At 38.9% G+C, this 24112-nt stretch overlaps 3 protein-coding genes across 4 annotated transcripts; all 3 read right to left on the bottom strand.

Moving 5' to 3' along the window:
* Window positions 1–6949: 6949 nt before the first annotated feature.
* LOC124207569 (zinc finger BED domain-containing protein 4-like) lies at window positions 6950–10234 on the bottom strand. Of its 2 annotated transcripts, none has more exons than XM_046605107.1 (7): window positions 10016–10234; window positions 9715–9947; window positions 9360–9637; window positions 9058–9288; window positions 8490–8991; window positions 7489–8422; window positions 6950–7414 (listed from the first exon to the last, which is right to left on the bottom strand). In XM_046605107.1, the coding sequence occupies exons 5-7, from the start codon at window positions 8574–8576 to the stop codon at window positions 7395–7397; spliced, it is 1041 nt and encodes a 346-aa protein (XP_046461063.1). In that variant the 5' UTR covers window positions 8577–8991; window positions 9058–9288; window positions 9360–9637; window positions 9715–9947; window positions 10016–10234; the 3' UTR covers window positions 6950–7394. The 2 variants fall into 2 exon arrangements, with proteins under 2 accessions (XP_046461063.1, XP_046461062.1); XM_046605106.1 differs by having other exon boundaries at window positions 6962–7414; window positions 7476–8422; window positions 10016–10233.
* A 6696-nt stretch (window positions 10235–16930) lies between these two features.
* On the bottom strand, window positions 16931–18292 carry LOC124207065. The gene is made up of 3 exons (XM_046604327.1): window positions 17953–18292; window positions 17604–17886; window positions 16931–17524 (listed from the first exon to the last, which is right to left on the bottom strand). Exons 1-3 carry the CDS (start codon window positions 18123–18125, stop codon window positions 17390–17392), a joined length of 591 nt encoding a protein of 196 aa, XP_046460283.1. The 5' UTR covers window positions 18126–18292; the 3' UTR covers window positions 16931–17389.
* LOC124207664 lies at window positions 18226–19676 on the bottom strand. Its single transcript, XM_046605231.1, has 4 exons — window positions 18773–19676; window positions 18581–18709; window positions 18359–18514; window positions 18226–18298 (listed from the first exon to the last, which is right to left on the bottom strand). Exons 1-4 carry the CDS (start codon window positions 18937–18939, stop codon window positions 18226–18228), a joined length of 525 nt encoding a protein of 174 aa, XP_046461187.1. The 5' UTR covers window positions 18940–19676.
* Window positions 19677–24112: the final 4436 nt, after the last annotated feature.

The following is a 24112-nucleotide window of genomic DNA, read 5'->3' as shown; positions in this document are numbered from 1 at the left end:
CTTTGTGCAGGCTGCGGAAGTTTTTTTTTCTGCAGGCTGCGGAATTTTTTTTTCTGCCACCCCACGGTGTTAGTGGAACCTCCTGCGTTTTCTTTGAGATTTTTTGCGATATTTTATTTTTTAAGGAGTGAACTGAAGTCTGAAGTCTGAACAACACTGCACAGATTGAATCTGGCATCATGAAATTTTGTGTACGTTATGTAAGTGTCATGTTTGTCATCTTCAAATTCCACATATTCAAGGCAAATGCGCCAATTTTGACCATCGACAAAGAAGGACGACACGAACCACCAGCAATGGCTTTGCTGGAAATTGGGGAACGAACAATTTAATTCTGATGGTTTCCAGTCTTTCTCTTTTCTAGCTTACATAAATATAACGACCAACGTCAAACGAAAATCAAAGCATATTTGCCAACGGCAAGGCATACATTCCCGACCGGTGTATGAATGAGTTAGTGTTCATCATTTTGGTATTAGCCGTGTCCATCGATCAGTTAATAGTGATTCTTCAAGATTAACCCCGGGTTGCTTCTTGAATGAATTAACTGCACAGCATCTGTATGTGGTAATTTGTTCTAGTCGATTTCATAAAAAATTAACAATGAAATACGCACGAAGTAATTTTCGTAAACCTTCGTAAAAAAGGAATTTCAGCTTCGAAGTAATCAACCTCCTTGCCGCTATCGTGTAAATAAGTATCTGCACCAAATGTTGATGAATCCTGGAATATTAAAAAATAAGGACACTTAAACAATAAATTGAGGTTTGTTTTTTAATCTTATCTACTTTAGTAAAAAAATCGCCAGACTGCTTGTAGCACTGGGGAAGTTTTCGAGTCCCCAGTAGTAAATTTTTGTGTCTCTTGTTTTTTGCAAGTTCTAATCCGATGACCATTCCAGCTTTTTCGAAACAAATCAAATTTTTAGGTGAGTAAAGCAGTAGTGTAGACGTAAATGTCGACTGCAGAATCTGGATCTAAAATATATTAAGATTCCATTCCCTGCAATGAAATGGAGGATATTAGTACTACACAAAATAAACAAACAATACAGTAAAAGAATTGCGCACATGAAAATATTACGAAACAGTGTAACTGAGCCATTACCAGCATCAGCCCAAAAACATTCAATCCGTTTGTTATGGACAGATTTCCCCAAGATAAGCGATCGTCTTTTGGTACCACATACAGTTAACATATATCACCCCAAAAGAATATTTTTTCCACCTTTGTCTGTCCTGTACATAAAAAAAGTTATTCAATCAATTTTCATTTCATGCATTACGGAAAATTTTTCCTGTAACCCTACTCTATACGGTAATCCATAAATGGATACCCCTCCAAGAAAATTGCGAAAAACAGTAAGATCTTTCTTTTTGTTGGAAACTTTTAGGTGCAATGTATTGGTTAGAGTGAGGGTGAAGACCAAAGCAGACCATTTTTTTATGTTGGCAAAACGAATTGCCATACAGCTTGGGGTTGGTGGAAGACGTTTCTTCTGTATATATATATTTTTTTAAATTTTAAAATGGACCTAATTAAAATCGACACGAGCGCTACCCAATTGTATTTCCAGCATATAAGTTCATAATATTTACAATGATACATTGGGTCGGCAAGACTGGTAGATAAATAAGATTGGGGAAACTGGGCTTATCGGCCGTGTGACTTCATGAAGGTCACCCGGTTACCACTCTCTCATTTTTCGCGTCTGACCGGCATGGTTAGACCTTCAAGGCCGCCTCGGTGGCGGCCACCAGTATAGCCGAGAGAGAGAGGCACCCTGAAGCCCCCAATCCCTCACACTCCGATCTGGGGAATCTGACATTGAATGAGGAGTGTAATTAAAATAGGAGAAAGAAGAAACAAAGAAAGCATTAGGAATTATTGACATGGATGGCATATAATTACTTTTGTGTAAAATATAAGAAGCAGTATTTCTAGTTTGTGAAATCAGCTCAAAGACTCAAGTGGCCTAACGCAAGCACGGCTAAAAAGAAGCCTTTTGCTTCGAGACATAAAACACGTGAATTCAGCCCACAAGATAGGACTCTGAGGAATGGAATCCAGCGGAGGCGGCCACTGGGAAAGCTCAGCCAAGGACTGCGTTTTGGAAACCAGCTCAATCAGCAGTGATGTCCATTGAAGGATCTGGAAAAGGCAGATTGCTGAAGCTATTTATCCGTCCAATGTTATGCTATTATCCATCCTTTTATCCTATGGTATTTGACATCCACTGAAAATTTAAAAAAATCCTCCTGTAGGTTGCGTATGGCGTTGAGAAGGTTGATGAGGTGTGTGGTATCCTGCAGGGTCTGAAAACGCGCGATGATCCCGTCCTGGAAATGTTTGGGTGAGGGGAGATGATATGCAGGTGAAGTGAAGTTTTTTGCCTCTATGCCAGGTTCGGCCAGGTTCTGAAGTGCCTTTGTTTATGATGAGAGATAACTATCCCAAGCGTTTGTTTTTGATAGTTTTGTTGGGGATGCCCATTTTTAGGGAAGAAGTCTGGAGATGTGGCTTGAAAGATGGGGTTCTTAAAGATCAAGGGAAATACTTTTATTTCTTGTGGCACCAGGCTTCTTGTTTGGAAATACAAGGAACGTACAATAGCACACAACTGTAAGTGCAAAACATAACTGGCGTACATAATTCATAATTACCATATGACAGAGCACCACTAAACACACAAGAGAAGAAGGTAAATGTAAAGTATCAACTGAAAACGGAAATCACAAGAGTCTAATTCTAGGTTGTTGAACGTTTAGTTTTGCGAAGACTGTACGCTGTCAAAATTGAAGCAGGCTAGAGTGATGTGGTCTGCTACATCGCACCCAACTAGAAGAGAAGACCCGCTAATCAGAGGCAGGGTTTTTGCCCCACTTGTTCTTTCCCAGTCCATCTAAGATTGCGACGGTACAACGTGTTGGAATCAACGCGGGTATGACGTTACTGACTTTCCAGAAAAGCTGGAGGTTTATGGACCGACTAACATGGTCTCCGACCCTTCGGTGTGAGTGCATTTTTGTGTTACATGCATTGTGATCTGTTCTCTCCTGGTGGAGCCACCGAAAGGCAAAAAAAGAAACCGCGTTTGACAAAACACGTTTGAGAAAACACTCTATTGCCGATGATAGTAAGTTGCAATTGGTGTAGTGGATCGCGACCCATTCAGCGACTTTAAAAGTTTGAGTTTCAAACGTCGTGTCCAAAACTTTATTATTCTTTAACTTTGTCGATGCAAGCCGCATGTTATCGGATGCAGCGAGGCATAGCATACTCTATGCACTAGTCCAAACCTGGAATATTGAACCGCAAAAGTGACGCAGCTCTCCCAAGTATCATTTTGTCTTGTGTTTATTGATGGTAAACGTCAAGTTATGAAAACGCCCTGAATTTTTGATTTAGAGACTTCGATTTGAAATTAATCTTTTGCATTTCCAAATCAGATACATCATCGCAAAAGTAAGCAAACGTGGTGCGCAGAAATTTCACTAAAATCCACTTAACAACTTGTTCACTGTGCTCAGCTTATGCGTAGCTTATTCCCACAGCGCATGATGTCACGTTTATTCAAGTACGGAGTCAAGAAATCCGTCAAGTCGTCGTTCATGTGTATTGTTTCACTCATGGAAGGAACACGTTTCTCGAGGAAGGTCACTACTGTAGAAAGTCTGGACAATAATTTCCAATGTGGATAATTTTACTTGGAACGATCTATGGTAAATAAAGTTAATATATTTTGGCAATACTTTTTATTATATCATTTATCCATTTCCTCAGTTAGGTTAAATACTCTAAATATTTTCCTAGTGGTATTGTTCCGGGTTTCCAGCTTGTCAAAAAATTCCTGACAAAATTCCTAATCATTAAGACAATTCAATACATATCCACAGGCTTGGGCTTATGCAGTGTTTTTAAAACCAGGAAGTGGGTAAGCTGGAAATAAGTAGTTTTAGAAACAGGTCCCTCATAAGACTTTATTTATAACTTACATGGCTGTTTCTGAAGTTCTTCTAGAATTGACAGACTATTCGATCCCAACTGTGTTAAGTAATCTTTTGTTCTGATTAATTTGGCATCTGGTCCAATTGTTGTTGCCTATATATTTTGAGGCCTTATTGTTTTCTTTTATAAAAGGCAAATCGTATTCACTTGAAGAATACACCAGATGTATGCAAATGATCTTATCCATAGCAAAGGAAGCTGAAGTCTCCCTTTTTGTTACCTCCAGCCAGGCCGCGAATCGCACCACACATCATTTCAACATGGCCAGTAGAACATTTTCTTGTCAGCACATCTTTAAACTTTTTTCTTAAAATAAATAGCGAATGAAAGTTGTGGTAGATCGAATGGTTAGTAGGAGGGCTTCATAGGTATCCTTGATGAGATAACCGAACAAATTTTTGCTCTTTATTCAATACTTTTACCACGTTTTGTAGTATGCGAGGTGGTTTGTTTTCCAAGAAATCCAACCTCCAATCGTAGAGGTCAGTAAATTCTGATTTTTTCTGGTCTTCGGGCTGTAGTATGCTGTAGTCTGATAAACATTTCGTGTATAACAAACCACAGACAATTCATCTCCATGTAATTCAATTTTTGCGTCTATATCACGAAATCCCTCGAGGTCGTAGTTTTGACGCAATCGTAGTGTTTCATTTTTCGTAGTGTATATCATTTCTGCTGAATGTGTCCTTAGTGAATTTCACTTTAATTACTTCCAGAGATTTAGGCTGTGTAAGCGTTCTCGTAAGTTTCCTCCCTGGGCGGAAGGACAAGAAGTTTTTTTTTTCTATTTCACGTATTTACTTTATCAATGGGTTTGAATAAAACAGTTTCGCCGCACACATCAAAGGTGCAGTCAGTGAACAGATTACGCAATTTTTTTTATTAGATTGGTGAAGTCATAGCTTAGAAATAATTTTCAGGTTGAATCCATCGGGTGAAGAACAAAGGAAATTACTTTTCCGTTTCCAAACAATTTAAACGTTTTGATATTCGTTGACGCATTGTTAGTAACGATGCGGTAAACAGAAAATCCTTCTGACTCAATCTTTTTGATAACATGGCAAATGAGTTTAAAAAGTTTTGTTCCCGTAAGTTTCCGAACAAAAAAATACGACACGGGTATTTTGAACGATGTTGACAGTCCAGTTACTACGAATGCCAAAAGGTGGTTTGCCAAAATGACCTTATTTTTCCTTGTTTTAATATGCCACCATAGTTCTCTTCACTAATCATTCTGCCCAATTGTCCTATAAACGTGCTTTTCGGGAATATTGCCCTTTCGTCTATTTCTAGTTATACATGGTGTTCGTTTTCAAAAAGATTTTCTCTTTCTACTTTTAGCCTTTGACAAATAGGCTCAGTTACTCCAACTTCGCCGGTTGATCTACCAATATAAGTACGTAAAGTGTACCTGAAAGGAAGCAGCATGATTCTTTTCCGTCAAAGTTATTCATAAGTTCCCGGGGCTCTTCCATGAAACACGATGCACTGTTTAGTAACTTAAGTATTCCAGATATATTTCTTTTTGTTTACATTTTCAAACTATAAAAAAGATGGTCACTTTATCAAATATCAATTAAAATGGTTCTTTTTACTTTACTTGATTTATTAGGAAAGCAGCACAAATATCTCCATCAGTCATTCGATCTTCTAGTTTTGTGTGGTTCATCATTATCTGTTTAAGGTTATTTTCTCTGTCCCTAGATAGCCTGAGTTCTTCTTTAATTTGTTTTATTGTTTGTGCATTAGTTGACAATTCTTTTAAGAACCCTAATTTCAGCCTCTTTCTTCGGTCGGATGGTTTCCTCTTTTCCAGCACCTCTAACCATTAATAGAGAGTAACCCGCTAGTATTTTAGCGACTTTTTTCTTTGGTTCCTTTGGGGGTCCAGCATAGTCGGATTAACTTGTCTTTCTCTTTTTAAAAGAATTATCATCTGGGATCTCACTGAAACACAGATTTTAAGGTAACAAGGATGTTAAGGTAACTTCTTTTTCTAACACAGTTGTCGTGGATCATTTATACCATAAAGTTCTTCTTTTCATGCTGCAGATTTTCGCCATGTTTTACGATTCGATACCTGTTTTTCGTTACATAGCTGATCATCTGGCTCGATTTCATCTCTTAATTTGCTTCCAATAGTTCAATTCGCATTGTTTGTCTGCAACTGTCGATAATTCCCGTCATACTATCAAACGGATGGTTGCTGGAAATGCAATAGGCATATTGGCAAAGGAATAGGTCACAGTCAAAGGAATTTTTTTGATTGGGTAAATTAAAACGACATTATATTTTCCAATAATCTCCTTTGGGCAAAGGGACAGGGGAAAAAAGAGATCCTGTAATGCGATAAAAAATTCCCCCATCATCACATTTCCAACTGTCGTAGCAATTGATTGTTTTGTCTTTGCAGGATACCAAACCCAGAGCCCAGTGTGCGTTGTTGTGGTTAATCAGGATGAATATGTAATCCAGCTTTGAAAAATCCAGCGAAAAAAATTTCTCCCTGGCGATTTTGGACCACCTTGTGTTGGATTGCGCCGCTTTGATAGCCGGAATAAAGGAGCAGGCAAGGGAATCAACTCGAGGATAACACAAGTTCTGCAAGGTTCTTTCTTTTATGAGACTAAGTTAGTCATCGATGACCTGATTCAAAAGAAGTAATTCTATTAAAAATTCTTCAGTTTTCTAATAGAACTTTCCTTTTGTTTTACCAGGTCGTCTTGCCAGGTTTCACCAATGAGCGTATCCATTCCTCTTGATTTTGAATAACTGTTTTTTAAGAAAATTCCATTTTGGCTAGATTTATTGTTTTGTTAGTACTTTAAAGAGCACTGCTGGTGAACAGGGTAGGGCCCGGTAGTTTTAAAAAAGTACCGCTACCGCGGTAGCGGTAACTTAAAAAAAAATTTAACCGTGGTACGGTACTACCGCGGTAGTTTAAGGGGCTACCGCGATAGCGGTAGTCGTTCAGCGGTAGTTTTGGTTTAAATTGTTAATAAAATGAAATAAAAGCGTTGAAATGTTTGAAATCTAATTCAATTTGAATTAGAAATGTTTATTGGCTTTCAGAAACAAAAGTTTTTCAAAATTTTGATCTGACAACCCATTTCTCAGCGGTACAAAGATCCTTCCAGCAATGCTGAACAAACGTTCCACAGATGCGGAGGATGGAAGTGCTGCGTTGTATTTCAGAAAAAGCTGTTTTAAAGTCGGATATTTCTTCAGACTTGAAAGTTTTGTTGAAGTATCCGATAAAAAAAGATCAACTTCATTATACACATCAGCATCAACTGGATTAAACAATGCCTTAAAGAAATCCTTTTTCTTTTTTTTCCTTCTTGGGCTGAAGTCGCTGTCTTGAGATTCACTGGCATCTTCTGTTGCTACTCTTTTCCTATTGTTGCTGTGATAGAAAAAGACAACTATTAGAATTAAATTTACTGATTATATTTTGATTAATCTAACTCTCTGGCGTACCGTTCACTGGGACTGGATCTTGTTTGTGTGACTTAAAGGCATTCATTAGTAGCTGTGTTTTCGCCTCCTTATCTTCCTCCGAAATCCATTTGTTTTTGAAGTGAGGATGCAAAATGGCTGCTAAGATTAATTCCTGGTTCTCAAAACAGTCTTGGAAGCGAGTGTTTATTGATGAAAGCATTACTCTGATGAGGGATTTGCAATGCTTAATCGTCCTATCGTCAAGCAGCATCTTCAGTTTTTGAATAAGGATAGTCAGCGTTGGCAAGAGATATCCGATCGAAACCTTCACATCCGCTTGAAGGACATCCAGAGCTTCTGACATAGGTTTCATTATCTTCACGTATTCACGCACCAGTTCTTCTTCAGCTGGACGAAAATACTGAATACCATAGACTTCAAAAAGAGCTTTAAGCTCGGAACGCTTCTTGTTGATGAAATGTTTGCCTCGTTTCATGGCATTGTAGTAAGAATTCCACCTGGTCTCATTATTTATGATAAATAGTTTGCCGAGGCGCTTGCGGATATTATCAGAGACTTTGGCGCTTCGATTTTGTTTGGCCCATATTGCCTTGAATTTCTTATCTGTTGATTCGAAAAGATTCTTCAAAGAAGGTTCCATGTTCTTATAAATATCGCATTTGCAGATAAGGTTCAACGTGTGACATGCACAGCGTCGATGTGGTGGCAAGACGTAGACGTTCTCAGATGTGAAACGTTCATCTAAAATGTCCATCAAAGGAAAAGTTTGGTCAAATATATCCCATTCGTGGCGTTCATCTTCCTCATCATGAGGGTCCTTTTCTTTATTTTCGACCGCCTCTCGGTCGTCAATCACAAGGTCACCACCGATATCATCGCAATCGTCGTCTGTTTCGGCAAATTCAGAATTTTCCTCGTCAAGCACATCCAAAATATCAGCATCTTCTTGAACCTATTAAATTAGCAATCAGTCAATCACAAATATCTATACAGAATTGAGATTTATTAATGTTACATACCAGTCGATTAGATTTACTAACACTAGATGTGCTTGCCCGAACAGTCATGGCTGGTGCAGGTACTGTAGTTACAGTGGGGGTAATCATCTGGTGCTTGGATTTCGATCCATACAAACGAAAGGCCTTGACAAAGTTGCTTCCGTTGTCAGTGATGGTCGCAATAACTTTGTCCAAGATGTCGAACTCCTCATACACCGATTCAAGAAGCTTCGCAATAACGTCATAATCACATGTGCCAACAACTCGGCGGACAGCTAGGCATGCAGAACGTCTTTTCAGATTCTGATTTAGCCAATGGACAGTGATTCCAATAAAGGCTCTTCTTCGAGACGTCCACCCATCGGCTGTCGTGCAGATTCATTTGGCATCCTCCTTCAATTCATTTTTAAGAACCGCCTTCTTTGTTATGTACGTTGCTGCAATCTGTTTCCGATAAAATCGCCGACCTCTCATTTTACATCGGGGGGCCAACATTTTCACAAACACCATCGCAAAGATATTTCTAACAAAATATTGAAAACACATTGTTATCACGAAGTAATTAATAAAACAGCTTTCAACTTAGTACCGTAACGCAGGCGTCCAATTCCTTCTCTGTCAATGGTTTCCTGTAACCCGAAAAATGAATCTTTTGTTGAGTAAAGGATTTCTGTTGCGTTTCGTCGTTTCCCTCCAACTGATTCTGATCGTCCTTGGCACTGTTATTGGTTGAGATAGGTAAACCTGTAGCCATTGCCTTCTTTGAATCAAGATCCCTGCAAACTGCATTGAATTCCTCTAGCTTCTCCTTATGACACGACTAAATGTAACCATAGATAGAATTATTTTCCAATATTTGAATATTTACAATTGTTTTCCTTGGATACTCACTTTAACATGAGAACGAAGATTTCCCCTGGAATTGTTTACGGTGGAAAATGGTTTATCTCTTTTGCATCCCTTAACTGTGCAGATGTATAGTGAATTTCCTTCTTTCTGTGAAGGTCCATGATATTCAAAGAAAGATAATGGGTAGGCAAGCCTCTTGACATGTCCTTCTGTCAGAACATCCTGTGGTACACTATGACGACTTGATGTTGAAGTATGGGACGAAGAGGAAGAGTATCGTGAGTTACGTGATGGATCTAATGATTGGGTGTTTGTAGATCCTAGAGATACATTAGATTATTAGGCCTATTCTCTATGTAAAGTATCAGACAAATGATTGATTCAGATCGTAACTTACTTTGTGGAACAGCTCCAACTGACAATGGCAATGAGGTTGAAGTTGACGATTCACTTTGCAACTAACTTTCAGTTTCATTGTTCTTGTTCCCTTCCTGTTGCTCTGTGTCACAAGCACGTTTTTTCTTGGAACTTGAACTGGGCACTGACTTTTTTCGGGTAGACATATGATGGACTGTCGTGCCTTTTTCATTATTTTTTAGGGATGTAACTGACGGTGGCCTTCCTCGCATACTACAAATAATAAACCATATATAAAGACATAATACATGAGATAATACAAATATTTCAATTCTACTTACCCCGCCATGATATTTCATTCAAATTTGTCAATCAATTAGTTTAGGAATATGAACTATGATTCAATGATCTAATGTCTGAAAGCAGGAAAGATCAGACTGATCGGTTATCTTGACAGAATTGATAGAATGCTCGAGAAAAATAAGACTGCCATCTGTTGTTTTGTAATTGTGTTTTTTACTATGAGCGCTAGATGGCGTTGAAAACTACCGCTACCGCACAGAAATTTGAGAACTAACGCGGTAGTGCGGTAGTTTAAGCTAGTGCGGTACTACCGCGCGGTTCTACCGCTACCGCGCGGTAGAACCGCAGTAGTAAGTTTATCGCGGTGATCCAGCACTGCTGGTGAATCATCAGAGGTGGCAGAAGAATGGTGGTTCACCAGTGGTGAAGTAGGACTTCTTATTGGAATCAAACAGTCACCAGCTTGGAAGGTCAGATTGTTATCCAGAATTCCACCAAAAGTTGTGGATGTAATATTTATAACAGACTGTATGAAAGTTAGTACACGTATGCGCAATATGTGTAATTTATGTTTCATAACTATACCGCACCACAGGTAGTTTTGAATTAACCGAAGACCCGAGTATTCGTTTGAAGTTTTCGCTGGAATCAACTGCACGGCCGCAGAAACGTGGGGTTTAGGATCGTGGAAAACCAAATATGCGGTTTATTTAATATTCACATTTCAATTTTCTTAACATTCAATTTCTTTTCTATAATTTTACAGCCGACTGCACCTTGTAATATAAAGGTGCAACTTGAAACATAAAGGTGCATGTCAATAAATGAATATAATATAAAGTGAAACCTATTTTAATTTAAATTTGATAGGAATTTTGCTTGTATTCAAACTCCTCCTCCCTTTTATTGAGGAGTAACAACTTTCAAAAACATGGTCTCTGCAAACGGCAGATGAATCGCCAATACATGTTAATCCCTTACGTAATCCAAACTCGCTTTCGCAAACGGCTTTTACCCACAAATTTCACGTAAGAAAAGAGGAAACTCGTGAAAAATTATATTCATTTCATTAGCCTCCTTTCCTCTAGTATTCCCATTAGTGCCTACGATGCACTTTACCACCATTCGCTCGACACGTTGACTTTAGTACAATCACAGAATGATATTTTTCGTTTATCATTATAATCGATTGTCCGTGAAAAAGGGCGTTGCCGTATAATGAAACCCTCAGGTATAAAAATACCTAAACAGAAAGTTTTCTGTCATAACTCGTATCTGCAATATTAGTATTAAAAACAAATGGAAATATCAAAATACAATTCAATTGAATATGTATTAATAATTCATAAACCACAATTTACAATGTTAGACGCAATTTTTACTCAACGCAATACTTGGAAGAAACCGTATGTTAATATTTTAAGAATAGTTATTTTAAAAAAGCGAAAAAAGGCGAAAATATTATTCACCATCACTAGAACACGCTGGGGTCCATATAATTTGAAAAAAGGGAGGTAGGGACTGTGCAAAAACGAAAGCACTGGCGGTAAAGGAAAGCTCCAGGCTTGGACAAGTGCATCGCGTAGGCTATGAGCGAGGATAACTCCAGCGTGACTCTAGCCCACGGGAGTGGGGGGAGGGCCTGGAGGGGCACTCCCACTGCAGAGTAGTGCTTGAGATCCTCTCGGCTAAAGAGCGGAATCCGCACTGCATAGGCAACATTGCCAAGTAAAAATATATATTTTTCCTCGTTTATTTATTTGTTTTGGCAATACTGTATGATAGGAGAGACAATCAGAATGCTGGAAACTGGCACGCAATCCCACCGAAGGGTCGCAGTCCACCTTAGAAACCAGACTGGGAGCGACATCGGCAATTCATTGCTAACAGGCAGTGGTTGCTGGGCTCTGGTTTACGTTTTGGGATGAAACTCAATCCTTTTAAGAGTCCTTCTTAGTTATGTTTGTTCAGAGGGATGTTAGCGTGCTTAAATATAACGTTTTTACGGAGTCCTGAGGTAGTTTGATGGAATAAACTTTCTTCGTCACCTCCCCTCTTCGATTCCTTGTTCTGGACAATCGGTAGCTTAGTTTTTTTTTGCGTTAACCTGGCCCCAGTTACCAGGACGACAGGGTCGTTCGTGAGGACAAGGTTTGCACTTTGGGTCTGTACTGGCTGTCCTTGTAGGGTGATTGTGGGACGCAAGTCGCTCAATTTGCTAAAATAGATGGGGATAGCCTATCATAAGTTGTGCATGACAGCATCAATGGAACCAAGGGCCTGGATACGGACGTCGTTCGGGTCTTTGGGGTTGAGTAGCTTGTATGGGGGTTCGGTTGGTGCCCATTGCAGAGGCCATAAATTCAACTGCTAAAATGAGCCTGTTAGGTTTTCTTTCCAAATGAAATTGAGTCGTTCAAATTAATGTCTTCGGATTCATTAATCCTCAGTCCTCATACAACTTCATTTGCTGAAAAAAACAAAAAAAATTATAAATCAAAAGAATAAAATTAAAAATAAACAAAAAATTACATTGCCAAGAGTTGGCTGGTGGCTCTGGACAAATATCACTTGGAGCGGTTGTCGAAGAAGGTTGCGCAGAAGGCTCTGGTTGTTTTTGTGAAGGGGTTGTAGGAAGTTTGGTGAAGTACGTTTTACGCCTCTCATTTAGATCTTCAAGTAGAGGGAAAACGACGAATATAAAAACAGGTACAAAGGTAAAAACCGCATGTATGAAGGATGTGTTTATTTTTAAAAAGGAATGAATTTTTAAATTTTTTTAGGGTTTCGCTTCTTGATCCCCCAACATCTCCACATTTTCATTCTTTCTGTAAAAAAAAATAGTAAAAGAAAATAATTGAAAAAAAAATTACTTGTTCCAAGCGACAGCAGTGTTAGGAGGCTCTGGAGCACTCATAGCCATAGGAGGCTCTGGAACCGGACACGGAACAGCAGGTATTGAATTTTCCTTTAGAGTATCACGTGCTGTGTTCCTCTTTTCAAAATAGTCTTTCCTCCGACCATCGTTTTATTTGAAAACGAAAGGTTTTCGAATAACTTGGCCATCTACAGCTTGTGCAGTATTTCTTTAAAAAATTAGGAAACTGCCAAGATAACCCCCAACCAAAAATACCACACCGTTTGTCTCTATACTTTCTCGAGTGTTTTTCACCTCGATATATCCTACTCACCATCACGAGACATGAATTTAACTTTAAATTCGTTGTTTACGTCATCAACTGACAATTGTTTGGAATATATCATAATCCGTTTTCTAAATATACGCATGCAATGAATCTAAATAAAAATGCAATGAAAACATTAGTATTTGATGCATGACTTGTTAGTCTTTTGATCAGGTAGTACATCGCATACTTGTTGCTCAAGGGAATCATGTTATTGTTGCCGTTGCAGACTGCCTATTCTTGCTAAATATTTCAGTGTGCCTTCAATGCCGTCACATGCACTTTCGCCATGATATGAAAATAAAAAAAATGCCATTCGGCCATCAAACCAAAATGTGCTTTGTGACTGCATCAATTAGCAAAATTCTTGTTATTTTTGTATTGGCTGGATGCTCCATCGGTGTTGGGGATGCAGCTGGGGCACTATGACAGTGACTAGAAACATGGTGAAGACTGTGAAACCGTCTTTTAGGCAGACTTCCGGTCATCGTTCCGAATTGGACGATCTCACTGGACTAGACTTGTTGTAAGTGATGTACTATTTAATTGTAGATTCGATGGGAATCAGCCATGGTGTGCCTTACGCTGATTTCACACTTTTAACTTAAGAGTGTGAATTCAGTGTTCCTTTATTGAAATCTGCGATTCTTTATATCCATATAGGAAGTTATGGTGGTTAAAGCTACATTAAGAAAAGCAGAGCAAAAGAAGTCGTGATCTATTTGATTGATCCTGAATTTCTCTTAGAATGCGTGTTGCTAAATTAAAAGTAAATTGACACGCGACCATTGAAGAACTAGCAACATTCTCCCTCCCCCTATAGTCCGGATCCGATGGCTTAAGTGAACACATCACATTAAAGAACCACGAGAGTGGATTGAGGGACCATGCCCTAGTATTTATTTGCAGACCCTATCCTATATCCATGGACCCAGCCTATAGCCTGTTACGCAACCAAAGAGGCTTGTCCGGGCGGAGTTATCAACCAACTCATGGCAAGTACGCTCATAATGCTGCATCAACAGGTTGCTGTTTTTAAGTCAATTGTTTGTGATGGGCAGCCAACCAATAAAACTGTTATGCGACTTTGCGGCATCAATAGTGAGTACTAATCAATTTACAATACCTTAAATGGTACACCAAACTTCCATCAAAATGCCGTTACGACATCAGTATCGTGTGATGTCGATGAACACAGCAGCTGCAATGACAAAACTTCTTTAGACCACATCACCATTGATAAATCGTTGATTGATACTTTACTGTTGATGTCCCAAACTTACTGAAAACAATCCGAAGCAACATTTTCACGGTGAAAGACATTCAGATATTTGATAATCTTAATTGTGGTTCTTCCGTAGTTCCGTTGACAAATTAATTTCGCAATCTTGTAAAGATATATCCCAAATCTTGCGTGTTTTAGTTCAAATAAGGTAAAACGGGAATTTCAGCCACTTTAAATTGCTATTTAAAACCAGCAGTATAGCTGGTACACAACCAGCGTACTTCATAATCTGAAAAACCTCTACTCGACATCGTTTCAAAAAATAAATGTGAAACTGGCAGCGCAGATTTTTTCAAATTTAATTGCTTCTAGAAATCAGTATTTCCGGAGACAGAAAAACCAAGAAATTTTTTGAGGTTAGGTACACGAGGTAATAAATATTGTTATATTCTTTCCGCTGCGTTTCTAATTATGTTATTTCTGCTTAGTGGATACGCTTTTTTGCACACATATTGAATCTCTTTGTAAAAAGTGCACTGGAGTGCATGGCTGAGCGTAATAATTAAATAATAATATAGTTGTTGAATGAGTTTACCATTAGAATTTGTTTACAGTTGCGCAATCTAGTAACGTCAATCCGGGGATATCCCAAAAAATTCTAAAATTAAAAAAAAATTCTGACGGACCTTAATTTCAGTAGTTCTGAATTGCAATACGAAGAGGAAAAAGAATTGTTGTCCACGCTGGAAGTAGTAGTCATTACGGGAGATCTTTTGCAGTTATTGGATGTTTAAACTCGTTGGAGTTCAATTTATTAATTTCTTAAAGTGCTCAAAAGTTTCGCCATTATCACGACTTAAATCGAGGCAATAAAATTTTCTCTGGTGGTTCCTATGCGCAATAAGCTTCTGGATCTCCTCAAAATGGTGACGGCCAACAAAACAAAACATCCGTTGATTAAAAAATATACGCAAGTTGAATTGACCAAATTTTCGTCGTATTACGACAATTCCTATCCTTTAGTAACGACAACGACATTTATGGATCCGCGTTGCAAAATGAACAATTTTTTTGTCAGCGGCGAAAATAATGGCGTAGAACCAGAACCGCCAGCTCCTCCAATAGTTGCTCCTGAAACGATTCAGAATTGGGGCAGCTTCCTTTTCGCAAAACTTGAATTTGTTAAGAAGGCATTCTTCGTAGGAGACAAGGATTCGAAGTTGTTCCTCGATGTCAACATGTATCTTAGTGGGGTTGTACAGCGACAGAATCCTAAAAATTTGCAGCCAAGAAAAGGAAGCCAAGAAAAAAGTAGGTGTATCATCTATGCTACGTACTATTAAAAAAAAACGCTACGAAAAAATAATGTAAAACATGAGTATGAGAATAGTTTTAAATCATTTAAATTTTATCTCGAGAGGATCTTGATTTAGTTTTCCTGTAAGGACTGAGGTGTATCCCATGTTAAAAATTTACTCCCTCACACTTAAAACTCTGACACGCCATGCCTGCAAGGTTGTGTTTGACAGGAACATCTTAACAGGTGTTTTAGGATCATTTTGTTTTCTGGTGCGGTTACATTCCTCAGTCAGATCAAGTATGTCGAGAAAGGTGTCCAACTTCTTCTTTTTCTTCCACCAGTTGGTCACATTGATTCCTTGTGCAATGTACCGTCCATTCATGACGTCAAAGACATCGTTGATTAATTTCGTAGATGGTTCAGTTGTTTCTGAATCTTTAAATAGATATGAGAATTTCTTGTCTCTTCTGTAGCGACGTATAGCATGAGCTACTGAGTCCGAAAGCAACTGTGCCGCCTTCCCGACGTTCATTTTTTCGAAATTTGTAGGGTGGATGTGAGACTAGGTCAGTTTGAATGATCTCCGAAAGGGATTTTTTTTCTCAAGATCAAAAATCCGTTTGTAGTAAATGAAACGCGCAGTTTCACCAGCATACTGTTTCAATAAAATGAAAATTATTAACAAGTAAAAACTTATTTAACATTACCACACTACCTGGACCTCTTTGTGCTTCAGAATGTGGTTCCTTGTACATTTCAAAAGATGGGGTGCATCAAATAGCCAATAGATTTTAATTGAGGGATCCATGGGATGCCGAATGAAAAAAGCATGTTCAGACTCCACCTTTGCTCTTGAAAAATTCCCATGAACTCGGAAAAGCCTCATGGCTGCTTTATTAGATGAACATCCATCACAGACGTAATTCTTAACGATGGCTTTGTGATTGTAAAGCAAGACAGTTGCTTTTAGAATGACCTCATGCAGAATTGTAGAACTAGCTGCATTTAGCGAGGCAAAAGACGCTAATGGTTGCACCCAACTTCCTTTGTATGGTCTGAACATTAGCACAAGAGCGAGTGTAGCTATTCCGTTTTTCACAGCCGATTCAATTTCCTCGCCAAAATCAACAACTCCATGCCACTCCAATCTCTTTGAATGCCATGTCAGATCTTTCTTCAGAGAAACCTCATCCCACATTAGACTGCCCCAACGATCAGCATCAGGTAAATTTCTCAGTGCTTTTTTAATATTTTCCAACGCAAGTTCATTAAAACCGAACTTGCATTCAGATGAACTTAGCCTGCGACGAATTGTAGAGGCGCTTGGGAGAGGTAGGATTTTGCTCTTTCTCAGGTGTGCATAAGTGAAGCTGCTTTTCAATTTCAAAAGTAAGCACTGCATCAGGAAACCGCCGTCGTAGTTCATAGAATGAGCCCTTCCTGATTTAGATTGCAGTTCAGCTTTGCCCTTTTGAATGAAGTTGTTGATGATTACTCGTTCCTGTTAATATTTTGTAAAGTGTTATACTCCACGCTAGAATTACATTTTAGTCAGTGAGTGTATTAGTAAAAAATCGGAACAACATTTACAATACATAACGTTCTGCAAATGTCACAATCAAAATTATTGATTTTAATTTAGTCATTTGTGCATACGTCATTCGAGAACTGTAAATGTAGTCAGCGTAGTCATATTTCTTGGTTAAATGCAGATATCCAAGGAAGGAACTGGTGGGAAACTTACTCCGTGACTTAAGTGTTTAATTTTATCTTCCAGTTGGTTTGCAGTAAGGTTTGATATTTTTATCTTCAGATTATCAATGGTTAAAGCACCTTCCTGAGAAAACATATCGAAATTTTAGAATTAGTCTGCTTAAAAATGTTTTTTCTTATAAGCATATAAAGATTGCGGTTACCTTCGCATACCACTTCATTCGTGTAATTTGTTGCTTGAATGTGTTCAACTTCTTACTCTTTACTTTTAATCTTAACTTAAGCCTGTCGGCGCATCTTGTTGATTTCGCTTGGTGTCTCATGGAACTCTGCAGTTGCTTGTCTTTCTCTCTTAATAACCCCTTAAATTCCTTCAACTGACAAGTAGGACACTGACCCTTAATCTCTTTATTGCACAATCTGCAGGCACTTGGTAGTTTAATCCTGTATTTCCTTTTGTGTTTTGTTGCTGCTAGTTGTTTTGGACTAAATTAAAGGAAGACAATAAAATAAAGCTTCGTAAAACTAATTAAAAAAAATTTGTAAACAGACCTCTGTGGAACAGCAATGCTCTCAATAGCAGTCAGTTTCTCATGCTCGCAATAGCCATCTTCAACAAATTTTTGATGATGGGAAGTCTTGTCATCCTCACTTGCTGGTTCGTGGACCGCGGGAGTCACTAGTTGCTCTGGACTAAATTGGGAAAAGAAGATGAAATTAAGCATTGGAAAAACTAAGTAAATCGAATTCGTAAAAATATCTCTGTGGAGCAGTAATTATCTCAATAGGAGTCAGTTGCTCACGCTCGCAGTAGCCATCTTCAACTTATTGATGATAGGAAGTCTGGTCATCCTCACTTGCTGGTTCGGGGACCGCGGGAGTCACTAGTTGCTCTGGACTAAATTGGGGAAAAAAGATAAAATTAAACATTGGAAAACTAAGTAAATCGAATTAGTACAAATAGCTTTGTGGAGCAGTAATGCTTTCCGTAGAATTCTCATTCATTGAAGAATGCTCATGTTCCACGAATCCATCTGCAACTAGTGATGGATCGGAAATCAGGACAAACTCACTTGCTGGTTCATGAATAGTGGGAGTCACTAGTTGCTCTGGACTATAAACAAGAAAGATACGTGATTTAACATTGCAATACCCAAAAAGAGGTAATTAAGTCATACACCATTGTGGAGCTGATACGCTGTCCACTTGCTCACGTTCACAATAGGCTTCCTCAACTTGTGATGGATCAGAAATACTGTCATCCTCACTTGCTGGTTCGTTGACATTGGGAGTCACTAGTTGTTGTGAACTAAATTGAAGACATAATAATGATTAAGCATTGCAATACGAAATTAACCATCACTCCTAATACCTGTTCGGAGCAGAAATACTGTCCATAGGATTCAGTTGCTCATGCTCACAATAGCCATCCTCAACTGGTGAAGGACCGGAACACAGGCCATCCTTTCTTGCACCTTCATTGATGGAAACAATAACAAAGTTGCTTTTCACTAAATTAAAGAATACAAAGTTAAGCATTGGAATATAAATGAAATTCAGTTATTTTGATTACCATTGTTGTGAAAACATTATTTCCTGAACCATATTCTCTCCAGCAATGGGTTCATTGTTTGTTTCTTTCCTGCAGCCTGTGAAAGGGAGGAAAATAAATGTTACAACAGGTTTCAAATTTGAATTAGTGCTAGATATGTGGTTTCTTCTGCTGTAATTTCCTTGTACTCTTGAATGACAATTAATTTGTCTTTTTGTTGGCAGGCGGTTATTGCGGCTGGTGACATTTAACAGCTCTTTTAAAGGTTTACGAGCAGATGTGGATGATGCAGTTGTTTTAACTGAATTAAAAACTTTGAGTTGGAACATCGTAAATTGAGATTACTAAATTTGTAATGTTACCCAAGAAAAATTTTGTAATAGCTGACTGAAGTAATCTCCATCTTTCTAGGGGATAAAAATTCTGGCCGTTTTGGAAACCCTTCACTATACCTGATTCTTCAAAATGAATGTCACACAGTCTCGCTTTTTCTTTCAGTTCAGGTATGATCAATTTCCAATGAGAAAACATTTTCTTTGGTACTGAGAAAACACCAATTTTTCCATTTTCGTCTTCATAGACATTTCCACAAATAGCACAGATAAATTCCTCCCTGATTTGGTTTTAAAATGAGACATTCACAAAAAAAGGACGAGTAAACAAACACAACGACTCTGGAAACCCAAACTGTAAGAGATTGAAGGCATTCCTAGTTCAGTAAAGCTACGCGTGGTGGCAGTAGCGGCGTTATGTATGCCATACTCTGGACGTCCGCACTTTCCCTCCTCCCCCTATCCCCTCGTTGACCCACCCGGGGGATCTCACTTTGAAATACCCCCTCAAAAAGCTGTGACGAGGCCTTACGGCCAATTCCTACATGGTGACGGCACCACCTCCTCATAGACCATGCCTGTGTCACTCCCAGTCTCCCTATCCCGCCAGTGCTTTCGTTTTGTCGCATTCCCTACTTCTCTTTTTTCAAGTTCGAAGGGACCCCAGCGCGTTCTAGTGATGGCGAAGAACAACTATTTCCAAAATATAAATATGCGGGTTTTTCCAAGTATTAAGTCAAGTAAAAATTGCTTCTTATATTGTAAATTGTGGTTTATGCATTAATACACATTTAATTAAATTATACTCTGATATTTCTATTTGTTTTTAATATTAATATTGCGGTCCTAGAGATGGGAGAAAACATTTCTCTTTCTGTTTAGTTATTTTTATAACCTGATGGTTTCATTTTACGGTAACGCGTTTTTTCAAGGACAATCGATTAAAATAACAAATATCATTCGCTGATTGTACAAAAGTGGTGCGTGGTGCTTTTTAAATTACTGACAAAACAATAAATCTAGCCAAGATGGAATTTTCCTTAAAAAAACAGTAATTCAAAAACAAGAGGAGTAGATACACTCATTAGTGAAACTTGGCTTGACGACCTGATAAAACAAAAGCAAAGTTCTATTAAAGAACTGACGAATTTTTAATAAAATTACTTCTTACGAATCAGGTCATCGATGAATACCTTTGCCTCGTAAAAGAAAAAAACTTACAGAACTTGTCTTATCCTCGAGTTGATTCCTTTGGCTGCTCCTTTATTCTGGTTTAAAAAGCGGCCCAATCCAACACAATGTGGTCCGAAATCGTCAAAAAGAAAATTGTTTCGCTGGATTTTTCCAAGCTGGATTACACAGTCATCCCGATTAACCACAACATCGCACACCGGGCTCTGGTTTCGGCATCCTGCAAAGACAAAACAATTAATTACTACGACAGTTTGAAATGGAATGATGGGGTAATTTTGGTGGCATTACAAGATCTCTTTTTGGTGGTATCAATTCTTAGAAAAAGAGGTTACCTTATCATCTCAGCTTTGTTTCAGTAAGATCATAGATGGCAATTTTTTAAACAAGAGAAAGAAAAGATTTTCCGACTATGCTAGACCCCCAAAGGATCAAAAGAAAAAGTCGCTAAAATACTAGCGGTTTATTCTCTATTTATGGCTAGAGATGCTGGTGAAGAGGAAACGGGAAACCAACCAACGAAAAAAAGCGGCTGAAATAAGGGTTTAAAAATGAAATTGCCAAGAAATGGACAATCAATAAAATAAAATAAAGAAGAACTCAGGCTATCTAGGGAATAAGAAAATAACCAAAAACAGAAATTGATGAGACATACTAAACTGAAAGATCAAATGACTGATGGAGATATTTAAGCTGCTTTCCAAATAAATCAAGTAAAATGAAATGATTAATAACCAATATAATTGATAATAAAGGGACCATCTTTTGTACAGTTCAAAAATATAAACAAGTAGAAATATACCTGGAATACTGAAGTTATTAAACAGTGTTTTGTGCTTCTAGCAAGAGCCTCGGGAACTTAAATATCTTCGACGAAATCATATCAGAACAATTAAAAAGCCTTGGCTTCTAACTAGGTGTGATGCAGCAGACCACATCACTCTTCTGCTTCACCTGTGACAGCGTGCAGTTTTGGCCAGCCTAAACGTTCAATAGCCAAGAATTTGACTTTTGAGATTTCCGTTTTCAGTTGATACTTAGCGTTTGCCCTTCTTCTCATTTTTGTGTAGTTGTACTCTGTCACAAGGTAGTTATTAATTATGTACACCAGTTATCTTATGCACTTACAGTATATACCTAGCACCGTCGCATTTCTCATTCTGTAGTGCGTTGCTGCGACTCCTTTGACGGTGATTATTTGTAAGCCACGCGCCATGTTTCCTATCCATGCAAGTCGGATACGACTCAACATAGACGGTCTTTGATCACCCGGATCGTTTCGAAGATCGTGTAGAAATTTGCAAAATGCTTTCCAAGTAAGTGGTCCTGGAAGACGTCCTTCGTCCTCTTCCCAAGGGCGGAATAAAATGAGGATGTACTTAGCGAATTTCAGTGCCTGTTGTTTTCAGGCGTCTGTCATAGTAATCTGCCTTTTTCCAGGTGGACATGGTGGTGAGCCAATTGCAATCGGAATGAAATGCTTCGAACGAATTTGTTGTTCATGCGTTTCGAACAGAGGATGTTGTTTGCTGAATGGGAAAGAACCGTTAGATTTACGACCTTTATGTGAAGTTGGTTTCCCATCCTTGTTAGTTGGTAAATCTGTTGTTTGCTGGATGCGCAACGTTTCATTTTCCAATTTTTCCTTTTTTTTGAAAGACTGACATCCGACTTGTTCACTATTTTGACGACTCCTGCGTATTAGAAGAGACTGTACGAGGAAAACGCGTCATGTCGGTTGGCGTAGTGTAGGTGTTGAGGACAAGCCATTTTTTCTGTTAATCCGGTGTAAATGGGAGACGAACAGTATCCTTCGTTCTGTCCCCATGTTTCGCCTTCTTTCTTGTTTCCGTTGACGAATGGTTCGAAAACGACCTCTGGAGTCCAAGATGCATTTTTCTCTTCCTCTTTCTCGTTCTCTTCTTCGTTCATTGTTTCTTTTTCGAGTACATTTTTGGCGTCGGGGATTCTGAATTCGTCTTTCAGTGATATAAGTGATGTTTTCATTTGCTTTTCTTCCTTTTCTCGTTTGGCATATGCCATGGCTGCTTTAACAAATGTTAACTGGAAATCGTGTGTTACCGTGTCGAAAGGCATTCCAATGACTGCCGCTGATGCCATTTGTGATGATACTTCTTCTAACCCGTTTATTCAGTTGAGAATTGCGTTCAGGAAATGAATTGCAGTTTGGACCTGTGTGCCGCTGTCTTCTGCTTTCGACGGGAATCTTTTGACGGCGACGCGGGCTTTGTAAACGAGAGCAATGGTGCTGGCAAGTTCAGCTGGATTTTTGGTTATGTATTTCAACACATAACAAGCAGCGCATCGAGCTGCTGCTTCGCTGCCAAGAAAACTGAAGTTTGTGTTGCATCCCAGAATGGCAGACATCCCTGGATTGAACTCCACGACTAATCCGTTGCGATGACACAGATGTCGGTTAATGCGTCGGTGCATTTCCGGAGTTAACTGTTCGAATTCAGATTGCAAGGCATTGGGAAGTTTTATATGTTCAAATTCTGATTCTACAATGTCGGACACTGTAACGTGCTCTGTGTAGACTGCATCAGATGCGATGAAATTTGTTTGTTGAGAGAGTTGACAGCAGGGACAGTAAACACATGGAATTCTTGGTCGTTTTAACTTGTAGATGATGATGCGATCGTCCGATTTACCAATAGGATACGCGAACAGATCTCAGTTTTCTTGAGTGTCTTTATCCGGAGGCGAAAAGTTCGTCATAACATCGTAGACGTTGGGATGTATCGGTGTTTTTTTTTAGCTCCCTGAAGCTTAATCCAGTAGGTATTTTCTGCAGCAGTTTGCGGACGAGCGTACCGGCATTGAAAGTCATTTTTTATGAAACACGATTTGGTGTGTCGATGCATGTTGCAGGAGTCTACTAATCGTTCCACGTCTTTGAGAAATTCTTCTGGCTCTGTGGCTGGATTGTGCGCTGTGAACAATGAGGGGCGTTATAATGGGACACCTTTTATTTCGTTTAGCAAGTGACGCTGGTGAGTTATAGGATTTAGCGAAGTGCCGATTTTGGCCTCAAGCGTTTTTGAAATGCAATGTTTCATGAACGGTATACCGGCTGCAGACTGAAGAAGTGTCGTGTGGATTGAGCCGAATAAGACGCATTGCATGTGCAGTGAACCCCTTTTCTGGTCCTCCATGGCTCCGTAGGCACCAGTGCTCGTACCCGCAAATCTTTTCTCACGTTCCGGAAGCGGAATAGTTCTTCTTGCGTGTTCTGATGGCGGCATACCAATGGCGTTTGTGAACACTGAATTGACTAGCAGTCGGAAAGTTTCTGCTGCCGGAACTGGGTTTTTGGCTAGTAGTCTACGCAATGCTGCTGGTGTGGTTGGTACGTGTGGAAACGTCTCTGTACCATATTTCAGGGCTGCTTTCAAACCACTGTCTGTAACCGAGAATGTGTGATTGTTGATTTGCGGCAAGCTTAGTCTGATGTTGAGCAATCCGTAAATATCATCGAAGGCGAACGTAAAAAAATCACTGGGAAATCCCAGGTAGGTGATCATCGCCAGGAGGTGATTCATTGATGAATGTCGTTGTCCAGCGGTGAAAAGAATCTTGTTTTCAAATAAAGTGATGTGCTTTGTTATCAAAGCGA

This window comes from Daphnia pulex, chromosome 11 (assembly GCF_021134715.1).
Source record: "Daphnia pulex isolate KAP4 chromosome 11, ASM2113471v1".
In the NCBI taxonomy this organism is placed as follows: Eukaryota; Metazoa; Arthropoda; class Branchiopoda; order Diplostraca; family Daphniidae; genus Daphnia; species Daphnia pulex.
Note: the sequence above shows the minus strand (reverse complement) of the source record. Positions and strands in the feature narration are given on the sequence as shown.